Consider the following 20,934-nt stretch of genomic DNA (forward strand, 5'->3'; position numbering starts at 1 on the left):
TCGCAGACATCGACGTCTTGCTTCCAGACAAATTAAACAATTTCTTTGCGCGCTTTGATGACAATACAGTGCCACCAACGCGGCCCACTACCAAAGACTGTGGGCTATCCTCCGTGGCTAACGTGAGTAAAACATTTAAACATGTTAACCTTCGCAAGGCTGCCGGCCCAGACGGCATCCCTAGCCGCGTGCTCAGAGCATGCGCAGACCAGCTGGCTGGTGTGTTTACGGACATATTCAATTAATCCCAATCCCAGTCTGCTGTCCCCACATGCTTCAAGATGGCCACCATTGTTCAGGTTCCCATGAAAGCTAAGGTAACTGAACTAAATGACTATCGCCCCGTAGCACTTACCTCTGTCATCATGATATCACCTCCACCCTACCTGTCACCCTAGACCCCCTTCAATTTGCTTACCGCCTCAATAGGTCCTCAGACGATGCAATCGCCATCACACTGCACACTGCCCTATCCTATCTGTACAAGAGGAATACCTATGTAAGAATGCTGTTCATTGACTACACCATAGTACCCTCCAAACTCATCATTAATCTTGAAACCCTGGGTCTTGACCCCACTCGTTGCAACTGGGTCCTGGACTTCCTGACGGGCCGCCCCCAGGTGGTGAAGGTAGGAAACATGTCCACTCCGACTGATCCTCAACACTGGGGCCCCACAAGGGTGCGTGCTCAGCCCCTTCCTGTACTCCCTGTTCACCCTCGACTGCGTTTCCATGCACGCCTCCAACTCAATCATCAAGCTTGCAGATGACACAACAGTGGTAGGCTTGATTACCAACAATGACGAGACAGCCTACAAGGAGGAGGTGAGGGCCCTCGGAGTGTGGTGTCAGGAAAATAACCTCTCACTCAATGTCAGCAAAACAAAAGAGATGATTGTGGACTTCGGGAAACAGCAAAGGGAGCACGCCCATATCCACATCGACGTGACAGCAGCGGAGAAGGTGGAAAGTTTTAAGTTCTCGGTGTACATATCACCGACAAACTGAAATGGTCCACGCACACAGACAGTGTAGTGAAGAAGGCGTAACAGCGCCTCTTCAAACTCAGGAGGCTGAAAAAATATGGCTTGTCACCGAAAACCCTCACTAACTTTTACAGGTGCACAATTGAGAGCATTCTGTCGGGCCGTATCACTGCCTGGTACGGCAACTGCACCGCGCACAACCGCAGGACTCTCCAGAGGGTGGTGCTGTCTGCACAACGCATCACTGTGGGCAAAATACCTGTCCTCCAGGACACCTACAGCACCCGATGTCACAGGAAGGCAAAAAAGATCATCAAGGACAATAACCACTCGAGCCACTGCCTGTTCACCACGTTTCCACCCAGAAGGCGAGGTCAGTACAAGTGCATGAACGCTGGGACAGAGAGATTGAAAAATAGTTTTTATCTCAAAGCCATCAGAATGTTAAACAGCCACCACTAGCACAGAGAGGCGGCTGCCTACCTACACACTTGATATCATTGGCCACTTTAATAAATGGAACACTAGTCACTTTAATAATGCCACTTTAAGAATGTTTACATATCTCGTATTACTCATCTCATTAGTATATAATGTATACTGTATCCTTCAATATCTATTTTTTACAATCTATTGCATCTTAGCCGCTCTGTCACTGCTCATCCATATATTTTATACTTATATATTCTCATGTCATTCCTTTACTAGGTTGTGCGTATTAGGTTTTGTTGTGGAAATTGTTAGATATTACCTGTTAGATAATGCTGCACTGTCGGATCTAGAAGCATAAGCATTTCGCTACACTCACAATAACATCTGCTAACCATGTGTATTTGACCTATACAATTTGATTTGATTTTATATTTGCTACAGAGCAGGAAGAGCAAATAACGGCCATGCATAGTCAGCATTTAGTCTTTATACTACCTTCTATATGTATTTAGATAGAAGATTACAGTCTGACCAAATCTGTAGAAGCATCAGTGATTTGATGAGTCATCACCATCTCTGAGTTGATTCTCCCTATTACCAGGGCTACTCGGGGAGTCTAATGAACAGAGTACAGGCATATTTGGAGAGATGGCCTTTCAGATCTATCTCATTTCCTCCAACAAGGTTGTTAGAGAAGTCCAGCAGCGCAAGAGTGTAATGACTGTGGGATCCTTATACCAGAGTGCTAGGAAGACCATGGAATGTACTCATGTGGCTTTATATAACCAGTCAGTCAGTACCTGAGAGACGGAAATCATGTTCACCTTGTATTCACCTCTCACTGGGTTTATAATTGCAGGAGATAAGCTGTGAGATGGATCTGGAATACATTATGATACACCCGTGGACCATGATTAATGGACCAGTAGGGATGAACAGCGAGTGGCGTCACTCAAGCAGCTCATATGCTAGAAGACAGAGGAGCATGAGGATTCAGCTATCTCTACTACCCTGTCTGCCATCTCAAAAAGTTGAGGGAATAGCATTGGGGACCATTACGATGTCTCATGGCAAATCCTGGTACAATCATTATTAATGATTCACTTTGTGATAAGATTAATGATTCTAACTCGGACTACACGTGTGTCTCTGGTTGATATTTTTTCAAATAATCTCTATAGTGATTACATTGCCTGGTGTATTTGTAGTAATTATGATTCACAAGTCAAACTCTTCCATAGAAATGTATCTCTTCAAACATCCCCCTCTTCGACTACTTTTCCTCATACTGTATGCTTCAACCGTGACTGTGGTCATGGCTCAATGCAGTGGGGCACACATGACTGGAACCTTTCAGAATTATTGTTAACAGTGAATTGGCTTCAAGTCATATGTGTGTCTGGCCCTGTACATACTGCACTGTATGTGCACTGTATAGCATGTTCAAGTGCCTAAATATGTGACTCACCGAAGGTGCAGGTTTGCCTCCCTTTGCAGTGCACAGCAGAGTGAAGTTCTGGGCCTGGTACCGGCTGAATGGAGCTGGACAGTTCTCTGCCGAAACTGAGATGTTGTTAGGAGGTGCTGTGGAAAGAGAAAAGGACAGGTTAGGCAACAACACATGACAGCTAAACGCATTGACACTGTGTGCTCAGGATCGTTTGTGTCATAAAGCAGGGCTGTTGGCTAGGGCCCTATGCTGTGTTCAGGATCACCTGAACACAGGGGATCCTGTGGTCCAATGGGGCTGGTTGAAGATGTGGAGCGGAGCTCATGCATATCATACAGTATCAGCAGTCTATCGTCTGGCTGTCTTAGGGGAAACCTACAAGCTTGTCACTGCAAAAGTAAAACATGTGAGCACGACTTCACAGCAGAGTGGAGCAATGGGAGTTAAGCTGAGGAAAAAGGAAATAGACCCAACATCAAATGAGATGCTTAACATGTGATACATGTTACAATACACTGGTGGTGCTTTTTTGAAAGCAAGTTCCTAAGATAGAAACCTTTCACTGAATGTGTAAATCAATAACAAATGAATCAAGGCTGATATAGAAGTGGATGACCAGGCGTGTGAAAAGGGGTTGAGTTGAATAAATGGATGAAACACTATGTAAATTCAGATGGCTGTCACAGTGACAACATCAGTTGAGGAGGATGTCTCAGTCTAAGACATCTGCATTTCCTTGCTACTCTGAATGTTTAATGCTTTCCCAGTTGCTGCATTCTCGTGGGTGGCATTAGATATTCTGTCTGCTATATTATCACATGAAACACTTCCTGTGAATTTCCTTTCACACCCGGCGTAAAGGAAGCAGAATGAGGCAGTAGCACTGTTCTGGTCCGTTTGACTTCTCTGAGCCTTTACAGGAAATAGAAGCAGCGTGTGAAACCAGGGGAGAGGGTTAAAAGAGAGCCCAGTGGGAGTTCCGCCATGAATCTCTCAATTGATAAGATCCCACATCAGTAGTGCTGGCCTGGGAATAGAGCCGTTTCATGTGTCACTTTTACGTCTAAATCCATTTGGGGGTTTCAAACAAAGATGCCAAAGCGATTAATTGATTAAAACGAAGGGGGAAAACGTCTGCTGGCGAGTGTGCCTTTCATTTCCACACCTCTTAATTGCTGATTGATGCAAGACGTATGGCTGGAAATTAATATTAGAAAACTCCATTAGCTGTCTAACAGAGGCCGGTCTCAAACAGGAGCATGATTAGCTGTTAGAGGCATCACAGGTGCAGATGGCCAGGGCTAGCAGTAGAGCCTAACATTAAATGTACAGTAGCCATACATTTATCTAATCAGTTCTCAATAGTTTTTTTCCCTCTTTCTGCATTTCACAATTCCTCTTCATCTTCATTCTATTTCCAGATTGAAACTAGAATTTCTACTGCATGGTAGAACATCTACTGCATCTAAAAACACTTGTAAAATGTGATAAGCGGAAAAGCCATAGCAGCTATGTTTTCTAGACACACGTGAACAGTGACCAACTCATTTAATATTCAACAACAATATCCCCTTGTTGTGTAAGACATCCAGGGCAGAGTAATCTTTTACACTTTGAAGAGGATGTCAATGTCTTTGACAGCTGAGGTTTGTCAAAAAAAAAAAAAAACCTGAGCGCAACTGGATAGACCAGCCAGAGAGACCAGGCCTCAATGCTGTTAAACACAAATAATATTGAACATTTCTGCCTATTCTCTGTACATGTAAAGCTTCACATTCTAGTGCTATGCACATGCTGCTTAACTTTGTGCCTGTGCACCCTGACTGCTACAGCCTCAGTAGCAATATTTATCACTGCATTAAATACAAAGGCAAAGCGTGTTTGAGAGGACATTTGAGAGAAGGCCTGGGAGGAGAATCAAAAGGACAACGGCTCTCAAATCCAGGATATTAATCTTATCAACCACTACATTTGAAAGTGTGTATGGTAAAACTCTGCTCTGAACTTATTGGCTACGACAAGGTCAGAGCCTTCAAAGATACAGCCCCTTCTCCTACATCTATCAACTCTAAAGAAATATAACATTAAAGTGGAAAACAATTTATTTTCCCTTCTCAGTCAACTCTACAGAACGGTTTATACCACTAACTGTCCAAGCCCCCCTCTCCCTCCTACCGCTTCCTCTAGACACCCTCAAGCACCATTACCCTGATGTCTTAAAAAAAATAACTGCAAATGGGATTGGAGAGTGTGTGGAGCAGGACCACGTTTAACAGAGCTCCCTGGGGACTGCTCTCCCAGGCCTGCTAATTAAGGGATTTAGTGCTCTGTAGACAGTGTGTGAACAAGGCATACTCCCAACATCCCCTTTTACTCAGCGTGTAGGTCTCAAGTCCACATCTCCAGGGTTCGAGGGAGAAAGGACAAAAGGAGAAGGTCACCTAGGTCATTCTTGGCTCCTTTTCACTGAAAGTAATTTAGTGATAACTATTTAATGGATTTGTACGTTTTTAATCATGTGCTAAGGGGTCCCAAAGTAATCAGTCCAAATGTATGCATGGCCTCTCGTTTGTTTCAGTCTCCCAAGAGATTGTTAGAGGTGTTGTCCTTTGTGGCTTGCTCAAAATCACAGACAAATTACCTTCTTGACAAATGAACCTCCTGTGTAAAATTGGATTCAATAATATCCATAACAGCTCTCTGTCTTTGATGGTGATAAGCTACTTATCAGACTGTAGGGCGTTCTGACTCCAAGTGTCCATATGATCTAATTTGAGTAACATACTGTATATCCTCCCTGACAAAATGAGAAAAAAAATCCAGAAAATCACATTGTAGGATTTGTAATGAATTTATTTGCAAATTATGGTGGAAAATATATTTTCTGGAATTTCTTTTCTCATTTTGTCTGTCATAGTTGAAGTGTACCTATGATGAAAATTACAGGCCTCTCTCATCTTTTTAAGTGGGAGAACTTGCACAATTGATGGCTGACTAAATACTTTTTTGCCCCACTGTACATTAATATTCCTATGAATATGCACATTACTCAGGCTTGTTAATAAATCATGCATTTGTAACCATAGATTTACGGGGTGGCAGGTAGCCTAGTGGTTAGAGCATTGGGACAGTAACCGAAAGGTCGCTAGATCGAATCCCAGAGCTGACAAGTTAATTTTCTGTCGTTCTACCCCTTAACAATGCAGTTAACCCCACTGTTTTTTGGCAGTCATTGTAGAAAAGAATTTGTTCTTAACTGACTGGCCTAGTTAAATAAAAAAATGGTGTATATAATCAAATATTGCTGGGTGCTTATCCAGAAATGAATATGCACCAGTATTTTCAGAGAAAAAGTATTATCATTATTATTATTCCTAAGTAATTTCTTTCAAGAATTTAGATAAACAGGAATCTCAAGTAAGCAATTAAATACAACCATTCAGAAATAAACCAATGCCCATAGTAAAGGAAACCCCCCACCAAAAATGCCTATCTAAGTGGTACCACTTTCTGCACAATGTTTTTGAAGAGCACGGATGTGATGGAGGTGGATCTATGTAGGCCACTAGATGATCCCGCGCTGATCACGTGATTACTTCAGAACCAGTTCCACCTTGTAGCAACAACAATGGTGAACAATGTACAGGTGCCCACAGATCAAATCATATAAAATAAAATATTATTTGTCACAAGCTCCGAATACAACTGGTGTAGACTTTACCGTGAAATGGAAGGGAGGGCGGAGGGGAGGGCTGCTTAACCAAACATGGTATTTTGTTAGTTCTTTTGCTATGTTTGTAACTTGTTTTGTACATAATGTTGCTGCTAACGTCTATTATGACCGAAAAGAGCTTCTGGACATCAGAACTGGGATTACTCACCTCAAATTAGACGAGGAGTTCTTCTTCAATGAGTTGGACGCGAGGGATATACTACAAACACCCAACCAGGCCCAGATCCCCGTGATTCGCCGGAAAAGGAAATGTAGGTTTTGAGGAAAGAGATCAGGTGACGAGTGGCTAATCTGCCCTTGCCTTCCGTTCTGATAGCTAACGTTCAATCGCTCGAAAATAGATGGGATGGACTGAAAGCACGGATATCCTACCAAGGGAACATTAAAAACTGTATTATCTTATGTTTCATCGAGTCGTGGCTGAACGACGACATTAAGAACATACAGCTGACGGGTTATACACTCTATCGGCAGGACAGAACAGCAGCCTCTGGTAAGACACGGAGCGGGGGCCTATGCATATTTGTAAACAATAGCTGGTGCATGATATCTAAGGAAGTCTCAAGATTTTGCTCGCCTGAGGTATAGTATCTCATGATAAGCTGTAGACCACACTATCTACCTAGAGAGTTTTCATCTGTATTTTTCGTAGCTGTCTATATACCACCACAGACCGAGGTTGGCACTAAAGCCGCACTCAAACGCTCATCCAGAGGTGGCGCTGCTAGTGGCTAGGGACTTTAATGCAGGGACAATTAAATCAGTTTGACCTAATTTCTATCAGCATGTTAAATGTGCAACCAGAGGGAAAACATCTCTAGACCACCTTCACTCCACACACAGAGACGCGTACAAAGCTCTCCCTCGCCCTCCATTTGGCAAATCTGACCATAACTCTATCCTCCTGATTCCTGCTTACAAGCAAAAATTAAAGCAGGAATCACCAGTGACTCGGTCTATAAAAAAGTGGTCAGATGAAGCAGATGCTAAACTACAGGACTGTTTTGCTAGCACAGACCGGAATATGTTCCGGGATTTTTCCAATGTCATTGAGGAGTACATCACATCAGTCACTGGCTTTATCAATAAGTGCATTGAGGACGTAGTCCCCACAGTGACTGTACGAACATACCCCAACCAGAAGCCATGGATTACAGGCAACATCTGCACTGAGCTAAAGGGTAGAGCTGCCACATTAAAGTAGTGTGACTCTAACCCGGAAGCTTATAAGAAATCACACTATGCCCTCCGACGAACCATCAAACAGGCAAAGCAACAATACAGGACTAAGATCGAATTGTTCTACACCAGCTCCGATGCTCGTCGGATGTGGCAGGGCTTGAAAACTATTACAGACTACAAAGGGAAGCACAGCCGAGAGCTGCCCAGTGACACAAGCATACCAGATGAGATGAATAATTGCTATGCTCGCTTCGAGGCAAGTAAAACTGAAACATGCATGAGAGCATCAGCTGTTCTGGACGACTGTGTGATCACGCTCTCCACAGCCGATGTGAGTAAGACCTTTAAACAGGTCAACATTCACAAGGCCGCAGGGCCAGACGGATTACCAGGCCATGTACTCTGAGCATGCGCTGACCAACTGGCATGTGTCTTCACTGATATTTTCAACCTCTCCATGTCTGAGTCTGTAATACTAACATGTTTCCCGTTTCCCGTAGTCCCTGTGCCCAAGAACACTAAGGTAATGTGCCTAAATGACTACCGACCCGTAGCACTCACGTTTGTAGCCATGAAATGCTTTGAAAGGCTGGTCATGGTTCACATCAACACCATCATCCCACCATCATCCCAGAAACCCTAGACCCACTCCAATTTGCATACCACACAAACAGATCCCCAGATGATGCAATCTGTATTGCACTCCACACTGCCCTTTCCCACCTGGACAAAAGGAACACCTATGTGAGAATGCTATTAATTGACTACAGCTCAGCGTTCAACACCATAGTGCCCTCAAAGCTCATCACTAAGCTAAGGACCCTGGGACTAAACACCTCCCTCTGCAACTGGATCCTGGACTTCCTGACGGGCCGCCCCAGGTGGTAAGGGTAGGTAACAACACATCCGCCACGCTGGTCCTCAACACGGGGGCTCCTCAGGCGTGCGTGCTCAGTCCCCTCCAGTACTCCCTGTTCACTCATGACTGCATGGCCAGGCACGACTCCAACACCATCATTAAGTTTGCTGATTACACAACAGTGGTGGGCCTGATCACCGACAACGATGAGACAGTCTATAGGGAGGAGGTCAGAGACCTGACTGTGGTGCAAGGACAACAACCTCTCCCTCAACGTGATCAAGACAAAGGAGATGATTGCAGACTACAGGAAAAGCAGGACCGAGCATGCCCCCATTCTCATCTACGGGGCTGTAGTGGAGCAGGTTGAGAGCTTCAAGTTCCTTGGCTTCTACATCACCAACAAACTATCATGGTCCAAGCACACCAAAACAGTTGTTGAAGAGGGCATGACAAAACCTATTCCCCCTCAGGAGACTGAAAAGACTTGGCATGGGTCCTCAGAACCTCAAAAAGGTTTTACAGCTGCACCATCGAGAGCATCCTGATGGGTTGCATCACTGCCTGGTATAGCAACTGCTCGGCAGTTGAGTGTCAATGTAATGTGTGTGAGTTTTTATGTGGTTTGTATACAGTATATAGTTTAGTGAGGGTACGTAGGGTCAGTGCAAGATAAAGTCAGTGCAAATAGTTTGGCTATCAACTGTTTAGCAGTCTGGCTATTTAGCAATCCTATGGCTTGGGGGTAGAAGCTGTCTCGGAGCCTGTTGGTCCGAGAGCCAATGCTACAGTACCATTTGCCAGATGCTAGCAGTCAACAGTCTATGGCTTGGGTGGCTGGATTCTTTGGCAATTTTTTGGGTCTTCCTCTGAAGATGTACTGGGCTGCACCACCCTCTGTAGCACTTTGTGGTCAAGGGCGGTGAATTTGCCATACCAAGTGGTGATGCAGCCAATCAAGATGCTCATGTTGGTCTTGCTGTAGAACCTTTTGAGGATCCGAGGGCCCATGCCAAATCTTTTCAGCCTCCTAATTGGGGAAGAGGCACTGCCGTGCCCTCTTCACGACTGTGCGGGTGTATGTGGACCATGTTAGATCCTTAGTGGTGTGGACGACAAGGAACTTGAAGCAATCGACCCACTCTACAACAATCCTGTCAATACGGATGGGGGCGTGCTCTCCCCTCTTTCTCCTATAGTACACGATCAGCTCCTTGGCCTTACTGACAGTGATGGAGAGGTTGCTGTTCTGGCACCATACTGCTAAGTCTCTGACCTCCTCCTTGTAGGCTGACTCATCACCGCTGGTGATCAGCCCTACCATCGTCATGTCGTCAGCAAACTTGATGATAGTGTTGGAGTCGTGCGTAGCCATGCAGTCATGGGTGAGCAGGGAGTACAGGAGTGGACTAAGCACACAGCCCTGAGGGGCACCCGTGTTGAGGGGCCCCTGTGTTGAGGGTCAGTGTGAAGGAGGTGTTATTGCCTACCCTCACTGCCTGGTGCAAGCCCGTCAGGAAGTCCAGGATCCAGTTGCAGAGGGAGGAGTTCAGTCCAAGGGTCCCTAGCTTGGTGATGAGCTTGGAGGGGACTATGGTGTTGAACACTGAGCTGTAGTCTATGAACAGCATTTTCACATAGTTCTGTTCCCTCTTGTCCAGATGGTAGACGGCAGTGTGAAGTGCAATTGAGATTGCATCATCTGTGGATCTGTTGGGGCGGTATGCAAATTGAAGTGGGTCTAGGGTGTCTGGGATGAGGGTGTTAATGTGTGTCATGACGAGCCTTTCAAAGCACTTTATAACTACAGATGTTAGTGCTACAGGGCAATAGTCATTTAGGTAGGTTACCTTGGAGTGCTTGTAAACAGGGACAATGGTGGTCAGCTTGAAACATGTTGGGATAACAGACTGGGACAAGGATAGATTGAAAATGTCTGTGAAGACACTTGCCAACTGGTCTGCGCATGCTTTCAGAACAAGAATGTGGCGACTATAACCTCCCAACATCTGCCTTCGATTAATTTCTTTCCAACTCTCACTTTCCCCTCCTTGCCTCTTTTTACCTACCCTTTCCCAGTCCCCTCCCACTCACAAGGCAGGCAATACGCTTGACCTCATCTTTACTAGAGGCTGTTTACCTATGATCATTTGAGAGATATAAAGGTGAACCCTAAAGAGCATGGAGGAGAGGCACTTCATTTCCCCTGCGCCATGCCCTCTAAGACCATCCTACTCTACAGAACAAACTGCAAAAGGAACATTGAGCTGTTCTTTCAGGTTTAAATATAACCACAACATGAAGCCATGAAAAGGAAACAGAGGGAGTGAGAGTGGAGTGAGACAAGCAAAGACAAAGCCCACCCACTGGAATGAGAACACCTTAGACCCCAAAAGAAAGACTGCATACATTATTCATATTGTAAAATGACACAACGTAACACTTGCATTTGGAGTCAGACCCTCCTCTGACTCAGAAACGAGCTTAGCCATAATGAAAAAAGAAATGTCTCCATACTTTCATGCAGATTTAGGAGATATTAGTCCCTGACTTCTGAGTCAGAGGTCCAGGGAAGGCATTTTGCTGTTGCACATATTCCAATGTCTGATTGGCTCTATAGAAATGTATACATTCTCACAGCACTGTGTGTGCATGGGAGATGCTAAGATGATGAGAGCATCACTATAGCAGACAATGAAGCATAGACAGATGTTAATGTTAAACGGAATTTACCATTGTAACCAACCAACAAACAGCAGAAGCTCTTTTCTAATAACTGACACTAGCTCTTCAGATGGGACTTACTATGCACTTGAGAGCTAAGAAAACTTGTATACAGTAGTTACACCTCCACAATGACAGTAATTCTCTCAGATGAAACTAGAGTGGGGCTAAGTGAGACAATGACATGAGACAGCTTTGCCAAACTGCTTGCATATAGAGTTTTGAGAAGTCCTGCACTTGGAAGGGATACGATAGAAGGCAGAAGATGGAAGGCAGCCTAAAAAACGCTACAGTAAGTCCTCTCTGGGAGGGGGGACACGTTGAAATGAGTGCTGGTGAAAGGCTCCAAGACCTAAGTCTGTGCCTTTGAAATCCCCTTCACAGGACGAGCAGTACCAGGAGATAAAAGACACTGAAATGATTTTTAATCACTTTTCCATTGTGCTTTCAGCATTTGCATTTACCTCCGCCATTTCATTTGCATTCATCATAACTGCGCTGTCAGCTTTTATTGAGTTCTCTCACCACTAACGAACCAGGAACAAGGAGCAGGAGGGAGGGTAAGAGGGGGCTCCTTCAACTCTGGTGACTGTCAGGAAGAGGAAGAGGATGACACACACAGACAAAAGCTTGTGTCACTTTGAACTAATTTCCTAGTTAGGAAGCCCATTATTCAAACCAAAAGCTGTTGAAAATGCAGCATGTACACCAGTGGCGGTCGGTGACGTTTAAGATGAGGGAGGACACCTCTTTTATTTTTCATGAGCATGGCCTTATTTCTATTACAGAGTATTGGATGACTGTCATTTATATTCCATTCACCCTGTTCAATATAACATCGATAGGTTTGGGGTACTAAACTCAGCAAAAAAAGAAACGTCCTCTCACTGTCAACTGCGTTTATTTTCAGCAAACTTAACATGTGTAAATATTTGTATGAACATAACAAGATTCAACAACTGAGACATCAACTGAACAAGTTCAACAGACATGTGACTAACAGAAATGGAATAATGTGTCAAAAAATAATGTCAAAATCAAAAGTAACAGTCAGTATCTGGTGTGGATACCAGCTGCATTAAGTATTGCAGTGCATCTCCTCCTCATGGACTGCACCAGATTTGCCAGTTCTTGCTGTGAGATGTTACCCCACTCTTCCACCAAGGCACCTGCAAGTTCCTGGACATTTCTGGGGGGAATGGCCCTAGCCATCACCCTCCGATCCAACAGGTCCCAAACGTGCTCAATGGGATTGAGATCCGGGCTCTTCGCTGGCCATGGCAGAACACTGACATTCCTGTCTTGCAGGAAATCACGCACAGAACGAGCAGTATGGCTAGTGGCATTGTCAAGCTGGAGGGTCATGTCAGGATGAGCCTGCCGGAAGGGTACCACATGAGGGAGGAGGTTGTTTTCCCTGTAACGCACAGCGTTGAGATTGCCTGCAATGACAACATGCTCAGTCCGAAGATGCTGTGACACACCGCCCCAGACCATGACGGACCCTCCACCTCCAAATCGATCCCGCTCCAGAGTACAGGCCTCGGTGTAACGCTCATTCCTTCAACGATAAACGAGAATCCGACCATCACCCCTGGTGAGACAAAACTGCGACTCGTCAGTGAAGAGCACTTTTTGCCAGTCCTGTCTGGTCCAGCGAGGGTGGGTTTGTGCCCATAGGCGACGTTGTTGCCGGTGATGTCTGGTGAGGACCTNAGCGAGGGTGGGTTTGTGCCCATAGGCGACGTTGTTGCCGGTGATGTCTGGTGAGGACCTGCCTTACAACAGGCCTACAAGCCCTCAGTCCAGTCTCTCTCAGCCTATTGTGGACAGTCTGAGCACTGATGGAGGGATTGTGCGTTCCTGGTGTAACTCGGGCAGTTGTTGTTGCCATCCTGTACCTGTCCCGCAGGTGTGATGTTCGGATGTACCGATCCTGTGCAGGTGTTGTTACACGTGGGCTGTCACTGCGAGGATGATCAGCTGTCCGTCCTGTCTCCCTGTAGCACTGTCTTAGGCGTCTCACAGTATGGACATTGCAATGTTTTGCCCTGGCCACATCTGCAGTCCTCATGCCTCCTTGCAGCATGCCTAAGGCACGTTCACGCAGATGAGTAGGGACCCTGGGCATCTTTCTTTTGGTGTTTTCAGAGTCAGTAGAAAGGCCTCTTTAGTGTCATAAGTTTTCATAACTGTGACCTTAATTGCCTACCGTCTGTAAGCTGTTAGTGTCTTAACGACCCTTCCACAGGTGCATGTTCATTAATAATTTATGGTTCATTGAACATCCATGGGAAACAGTGTTTAAACCCTTTACAATGAAAATCTGTGAAGTTATTTGGATTTTTACCAATTATCTTTGAAAGACAGGGTCCTGAAAAAGGGACGTTTCTTTTTTTGCTCAGATTACATGATACTCAAATGTTCCCTATACCCATCATGGGGTTGCTATAACCTAGCAAATGAATGAAAGTTTACAACATAGGTGCACACAGATTGAGAGAAACATTTGAGGTGACAGACAATGACACGTTCAATACCTCTTAGTACACTCTTGCCTGCATCTAGCTGATCTAGGGTGTAATCATGAGTCCAACAGTTGCAAACCAGAGTTTCTATTGGACAAATTCAGGTACGTTTATCCCCGTTTTGTTCCGTTTGCTTCCGTTTAAGAAACGTTTTTCAACAGAATCTGCAGAATGAATACACCCCTGATCACTCATAAACACAGTTAAATTTCATAGCAGCCACGTTGTATTCCTTTTCGCATCTATGTGCTCTCCTCCTCTCTCCTTTTCCCTTCGCTTGTGGACTTTAATGCACAACACATAAGCTGTAGGAGACCAGGGGAGAAAACATTTCCAAGCCAAACCATATCCTAACCAATACACACAGCCTACATTGTTGTCATGATGTAGGCTGTCACGATGTAGACATTGTTGTCATGATTAGCTAAAGTAATCATAGTCAACATGGCTAACAGATATAACGCATTAATAAACCCGCTACAATCATGCAGTAACATTACAGTGTACAGTCAGTCATTAAGCAGTTAAGCTGTTACACCGGTGGGCCCCAGTGACAGTAAATTAGTAGAACCAAAAGCTTACCTTGACTTAGAAGAGTTCCAGTGTTATGTTGGATAGTCATAGCCAGCTAGCGAACATAGCATACCTCTGTTTGAGCAGGGTGTCTGAGTAGGCTAAACCAGCTTGCTGCATTTGCTAGCTAAGTAAGTGAAACTGAATGTGAAAAAGTCTCTCTCTCTCTCTCTCTCTCTCTCTCTCTCTCTCTCTCTCTCTCTCTCTCTCTCTCTCTCTCTCTCTCTCTCTCTCTCTCCACCTCCAATTTTGAAGAAATTAATTTGTTACAAATTGTTCAGCTATTGTTTCTATCTCTCTTTAGGTCAATTACTCACCATATTGTATGTATATTGCAGCTGTAGCTGTATGTTATCTGACCCTTTGATTGGGTGGACAACATGTCAGTTCATGCTGCAAGAGCTCTGATAGGTTGGAGGATGTCCTCTTGAAGTTGTCATAATTACTGTGTAAGTCTATGGAAGAGTGTGAGAACCAAGTCAATGTACCCAGAGGAGGATGGAAACTAGCTGTCCTCTAGTACACCATGGTCCTTCATTGAAAAATAGTGTTTTAATCAATTATTTGGTGACATAAATATATTTAGCATAGTTTTATCTAAAAATGATCCTTTTAAATTAAAAACGATATTTCTTAATGAAATTTACTGAGGAGGATGGTCCTCCCCTTCCTCCTCTGAGGGGATTCCAATGATGTACACATACTATGTGTTGGAGAGCTTCTGTGAGTGCATGTGTATGTGTGAGTGTGTCTTTGTAAACATATGGTTTCATTGATATACTGTATCACCTAGCTGGAAGGGCTGTCCCAGAGAAATAGAAGTGCAGTAAATGTAAGTAACCTAATCTATGCTCCTTTAACTGTTAGCCCCAAGGGTATTGTCTGCAATAATCATATGCACATAGAATTTAATCCCACTTTTTACACTGAAACTGTCTGCCTTAGGAAGAAGCCCACTGTGGGCAGCCCACTACGTACCATTGACTCAAATCTAATTGTCACTGACACGTCTACCTCGGATCAGCCTCTCAGAATAGCTCTAAAAATAAAAAAGCAACCCAGAAAAGGACTAAATTATAGCCCATATTGACATATGTCAACTGAGAAACAAAGTTCATGAAATTCGCAACTTTTTAACATCAGGAAACATCAATTTTCTATTAATCTCTGAAACACACTTACATAATTCATTTGATAATCAAGTAGTAGCTATACATGGCCAAATAATATATAAGAAAGATAGAAATACAAATGGTGGAGGTGTTGCCATGTATGTCCAGAGTCATATTCCTGTTAGGCTGAGAGAGGATCTCATGTCAGATGATGTGGAAGTAATATGGCTACAGGTCAATCTGCCTCACCTAAAGCCTATTCTCGTAGGAAGTTGCTATAGACCTCCAATGTGCAAAAAGTCAATATTTGGACTATACAGTGGCAAGAAAAAGTATGTGAACCCTTTGGAAATACCTGGATTTCTGCATAAATTGGTTATAACATTTGATCTGATCTTCATCTAGGTCATAACAATACACACAGTCTGCTAATAACACAAAAACAATGATATGTTTTCATGTCTTTACTGAACACAGGATGTAAACATTCACAGCGCAGGGTGGAAAAAGTATGTGAACCCTTGGATTTAATAACTGGTTGACCCTCCTTTGGCACCAATAACCTCAACCAAACGTTTTCTGTAGTTGCGGATCAGACCTGCACAACGGTCAGGAGGAATTTTGGACCATTCCTCTTTACAAAACTGTTTCAGTTCAGCAATATTCTTGGGATGTCTGGTGTGAACTGCTCTCTTGAGGTCATGCCACAGCATCTCAATCCGGTTGAGGTCAGGACTCTGACTGGGCCACTCCAGAAGGCATATTTTCTTCTGTTGAAGCRATTCTGRTGTTGATTTACTTCTGTGTTTTGGGTTGTTGTCGTGTTGCATCACCCAACTTCTGTTGAGCTTCAATTGGCGGACAGATAGCCTAACATTCTCCTGCAAAATGTCTTGATAAACTTAGGAATTAATTTTTCCGTTGATGATAGCAAGCTGTCCAGGCCCTGAGGCAGCAAAGCAGCATCAAACCATGATGCTCCTTCCACCATACTTTACAGTTGGGATGAGGTTTTGATGTTGGTGTGCTGTGCCTTTTTTTCTCCGCACATAGTGTTGTGTGTTCATTCGAAACAACTCAACTGTAGTTTGATCTGTCCACATAATATTTTGCCAGTTGCGCTGTGGAACATCCAGGTGCAGTTTTGCAAACTTCGGACATGCAGCAATGTTTTTTTGGACAGCAGTGGCTTCTTCCGTGGTGTCCTCCCAAGAACAACATTCTTGTTTAGTGTTTTACGTATCATAGACTCGTGAACAGAGGTGTTAGCATGTTCCATAGATTTCTGTAAGTCTTTAGCTGACACTTTGGATTCTTCTTAACCTCATTGAGCATTCTGCATTGTGCTCTTGCAGTCATCTTTGCAGGACAGCCACTCATAGGGAGAGTAGCAACAGTGATGAACTTTCTCCATTTATAGACAATTTGTCTTACCGTGGACTCATGAACATCAAGGCTTTTAGAGATACTTTTGTAACCCTTTCCAGCTTTTTGCAAGTCAACAATTCTTAATCTTAGGTCTTCTGAGATCTCTTTATTTCGAGGCATGGTTCACATCAGGCAATGCTTCATGTGAATAGCAAACTCAAATTTTGTGAGTGTTTTTTTATAGGGCGAGGCAGCTCTACCCAGCATCTCCAATCTCATCTCATTGATTGGAATCCAGGTTAGCTTACTCCTGACTCCAATTAGCTTTTGAAGTTGTCATAATTACTGTGTAAGTCTATGGAAGGGTGTGAGAACCATGAGCTTCATAGGATTTGAGTTAAAGTCAATGTACCCAGAGGAGGATGGAAGCTAGCTGTCCTCTAGTACACCATGGTCCTTCATTGAAATATAGTGTTTTAATCAATTATTTGGTGACGTTAATATATTTAGCATAGTTTTATCTAAAACATTTCTTTTAATGAAATTTACTGAGGAGGATGGTCCTCCTCTTCCTCCTCTGAGGAGCCTCCAATGATGTACACATACTATGTGTTGGAGAGCTTCTGTGAGTGCATGTGTGAGTGTGTGTGTGTTTGTGTCTTTGTAAACATATGGTTTCATTGATATACTGTATCACCTAGCTGGAAGGGCTGTCATTAGCCTAGGGGTTCACAAACTTTGTCCAACCTACACTTTGAATGTTTAAATTGTGTATTCAATATAGACAATAACAATAAAACAATGTGTGTGTTATTAGTTTAAGTACACTGTGTTTGTCTATTGTTGTGACTAAGATGAAGATCAGATCAAATGTTATTGTCAGGGTTTTCGCTGCTGGTCATTCGAGTCAAGTGCAGGAGAGCAGAGATAGGTGATCAGGCAACTTTTTTTGCCAAGAGCAATAACAGATGAGCGCAAACAGCTACAACTCAAGCCAACTGGCAAAAGTGACAAGTGCAAAATACCGTCAAGAATACAACCATAAGTTTCACCAAAATTTCCCCAATAGGGTACAGGCAATGCCCAGGGTGAAAAAAACAGACTTGCGTGATACAATAAAAACAAAACAAAACAATTCCACACAAAGACATGGGGGGAACAGAGGAATATATATGCAGTGTGATTAGGGAATGTAAACCAGGTGTGAGGGGAACAAGACAAAACAAATGGAACAATGAAAAATGGAGCGGCGATGGCTAGAAGACCGGTGACGTCGACCTCCGAACGCCGACCGAACAAGGAGAGGAGCCGACTTCGGCGGAAGTCGTGACAGTTATGACTAATTTATCAGAAATCCAGGTAATTCCAAAGGGTTCAAATACTTTTTCTTGCCACTGTATGTATATGATGTTGGATAATATACAGTACCAGTCAAAAGTTTGGACACAGCTACTCATTAACTTCTCTAGGATAGGTGGGACGGTAGCGTCCCACTTGGCCAAAATCCAGAAAAAATGTAGCGCGCCAAATTCAAATATATTACTATAAAAATCTATCTTTCATGAAATCACACATGAAAGACACCAAATTAAAGCTACACATGTTGTGAATCCAGCCAACATGTCTGATTTCAAAAAGGATTTACGGGGAAAGCACACCAAACAATTATGTTAGCTCAGTACATAGCCACAGAAAAACACAGCCATTTTCCCAGCAAAATATAGTAGTAACAAAAAGCAGAAATAAGTTGACTGTGCCTCTAAACAGCTTGGAAAATTCCAGAAAACGATGTCATGGCTTTAGAATCCTCTGATAGGCTAATTGACATCATTTGAATCAATTGGAGGTGTACCTGTGGATGTATTTCAAGGCCTACCTTCAAACTCAGTGCCTCTTTGCTTGACATCATGGGGAAATTTAAATAAATCAGCCAAGACCTCAGCAAAAGAATTGTTGACCTCCACAAGTCTGGTTCATCCTTGGGAGCAATTTCCAAACGCCTGAAGGTACCACGTTCATCTGTACAAATAATAGCACACAAGTATATACACCATGGGACCATGCAACCGTCATACCGCTCAGGAAGGAGACACGTTCTGTCTCCTAGAGATGAACGTACTTTGGTGTGAAAAGTGCAAATCAATCCCAGAACAACAGCAAAGGACCTTGTGAAGATGCTGGAGGAAACAGGTACAAAAGTATCTATATCCACAGTAAAATGAGTCCTATATCGACATAACCTGAAAGCCCGCTCAGCAAGGAAGAAGCCACTGCTCCAAAACCGCCATCAATATGCCAGACTATGGTTTGCAACTGCACATGGGGACAAAGATCGTACTTTTTGGAGAAATGTCCTCTGGTCTGATGAAACAAAAATAGAACTGTTTGGCCATAATGACCATTGTTATGTTTGGAGGAAAAAGGGGGTGGCTTGCAAGCTGAAGATCACCATCCCAACCGTGAAGCATGGGGGTGGCAGCCTCATGTTGTGGGGGTGCTTTGCTGCAGGAGGGACTGGGGCACTTTATAAAATAGATGGCATCATGAGGGTTGAAAATGATGTGGATATATTGAAGCAACATCTTAAGACATCAGTCAGGAAGTTAAAGCTTGGTTGCAAATGGGTCTTCCAAATGGACAGTGACGACAAGCATACTTCCAAAGTTGTGGCAAAATGGCTTATGGACAACATAGTCAAGGTATTGGAGTGGCCATCACAAAGCCCTGACCTCAATCCCATAGAAAATGTGTGGGCAGAACTGAAAAAGCGTGCGCGAGAAAGGAGGCCTACAAATTGTGAAAAACTGGCTAAGGTGTATGTAAACTTCTGACATCAACTGTATATATATTGCAGTTGGTCCAGAACAAAGCAGCACGTATCGCAATTAGATATACACAGAGGGAAAGTGTCAGTAACATGCATGTTAGTCTCACCTGGCTCAAAGTTGAGGAGATAATGACAGCATCACTATTGGTACCAAACTGTCTGTTCAAGCAGTTGGCACACAGTTCGGACACTTATCTGTACAACACAAGACATGCAACCAGAGGTCTCTTCACTATCCCCAGGTCCAGTACAGAGGCTGGGAAACACACAATATTAAATGGAGCCATGACTACATGACTCTCTGCCACCCCAGGTAACACAAGCTAGCAATAAAACCAGTAAAAAAAACTGATGAAAGAACACCTTACTGCACAAAGGGGATTGTGAAGAGACACAGCCATTTTATATATATTGTATTGTAATTTGCACTGTACTATGTATTAGACCTAGATATTGTGTGTATGTACTGATATGTAGCCTGTGTGTGAAGTTTCACAAAATATGTATTTTTTTAGTCCTTGACTAATTTCATGTGGACCCCAGGAAGAGTGGCTGATGCTTTTTTACCAAAAATACCAAAAGCCCAGTCCTTCCTGCTGTCTGCAGTGTTTGGATGTATCGCGGTGTCTATGTCTGTCAGATAAAGAAAGCTCTATTGACTTATTTTTTWAAATCCATTGTTTCTTAAATATGCCACCTTGGACTGATAATTCTTAGTCTTTCAGAGCAAAACCTCTCAAAGTTTCCATTCAAATAGGAGCACACACTTTTACAAAGGATGGCTTTCTTTTACTAGGGAGTGATTTGCACATTTAAGCTCAATTGTGAGATTATCTGTTTTCGCCCTCTGTTCCCATACGATGTGTACAGCTTTACTGTCACTCCACTCTCCTGTGCCTGCAGCTCTCTGAGGGTAAAAACCAGCTGTGGACTTAGAGCTCTGTGAATAAGGCCTGGTTCAGAAGGGACAAAAGGGAAGGATTTTTTGTGTAAAGCAGAGAGAGTGGCAGATGGGCACCCAGTACATGGCACAGTATCAGTAATGCCTCGACTGGCACCTTCATCCATAAAGTATTTTTTCCTTTTCGGATGGAGAGGAAGGGGAGGGTTGGGGGAAGCTATGCAATCTGCTCTGACTTGGCCCCCTTTTACATCTGG

General features: G+C 43.7%; 1 protein-coding gene across 2 annotated transcripts in view; it reads right to left on the bottom strand.

Moving 5' to 3' along the window:
- LOC111969993 (immunoglobulin superfamily member 21-like) overlaps positions 1 to 20,934 on the bottom strand; it is a 270,568-nt gene that overhangs the window by 42,102 nt on the left and 207,532 nt on the right. For both annotated transcript variants that reach the window (XM_023996456.2, XM_023996455.2), the window contains exon 5: positions 2,889 to 3,004. In XM_023996456.2, the coding sequence (XP_023852224.1) occupies positions 2,889 to 3,004 (116 nt within the window). The remainder of the gene's footprint in view (positions 1 to 2,888; positions 3,005 to 20,934) is intronic.

The sequence above is a fragment of the Salvelinus sp. IW2-2015 genome, linkage group LG11, assembly GCF_002910315.2.
Source record: "Salvelinus sp. IW2-2015 linkage group LG11, ASM291031v2, whole genome shotgun sequence".
Taxonomy (NCBI): Eukaryota; Metazoa; Chordata; class Actinopteri; order Salmoniformes; family Salmonidae; genus Salvelinus; species Salvelinus sp. IW2-2015.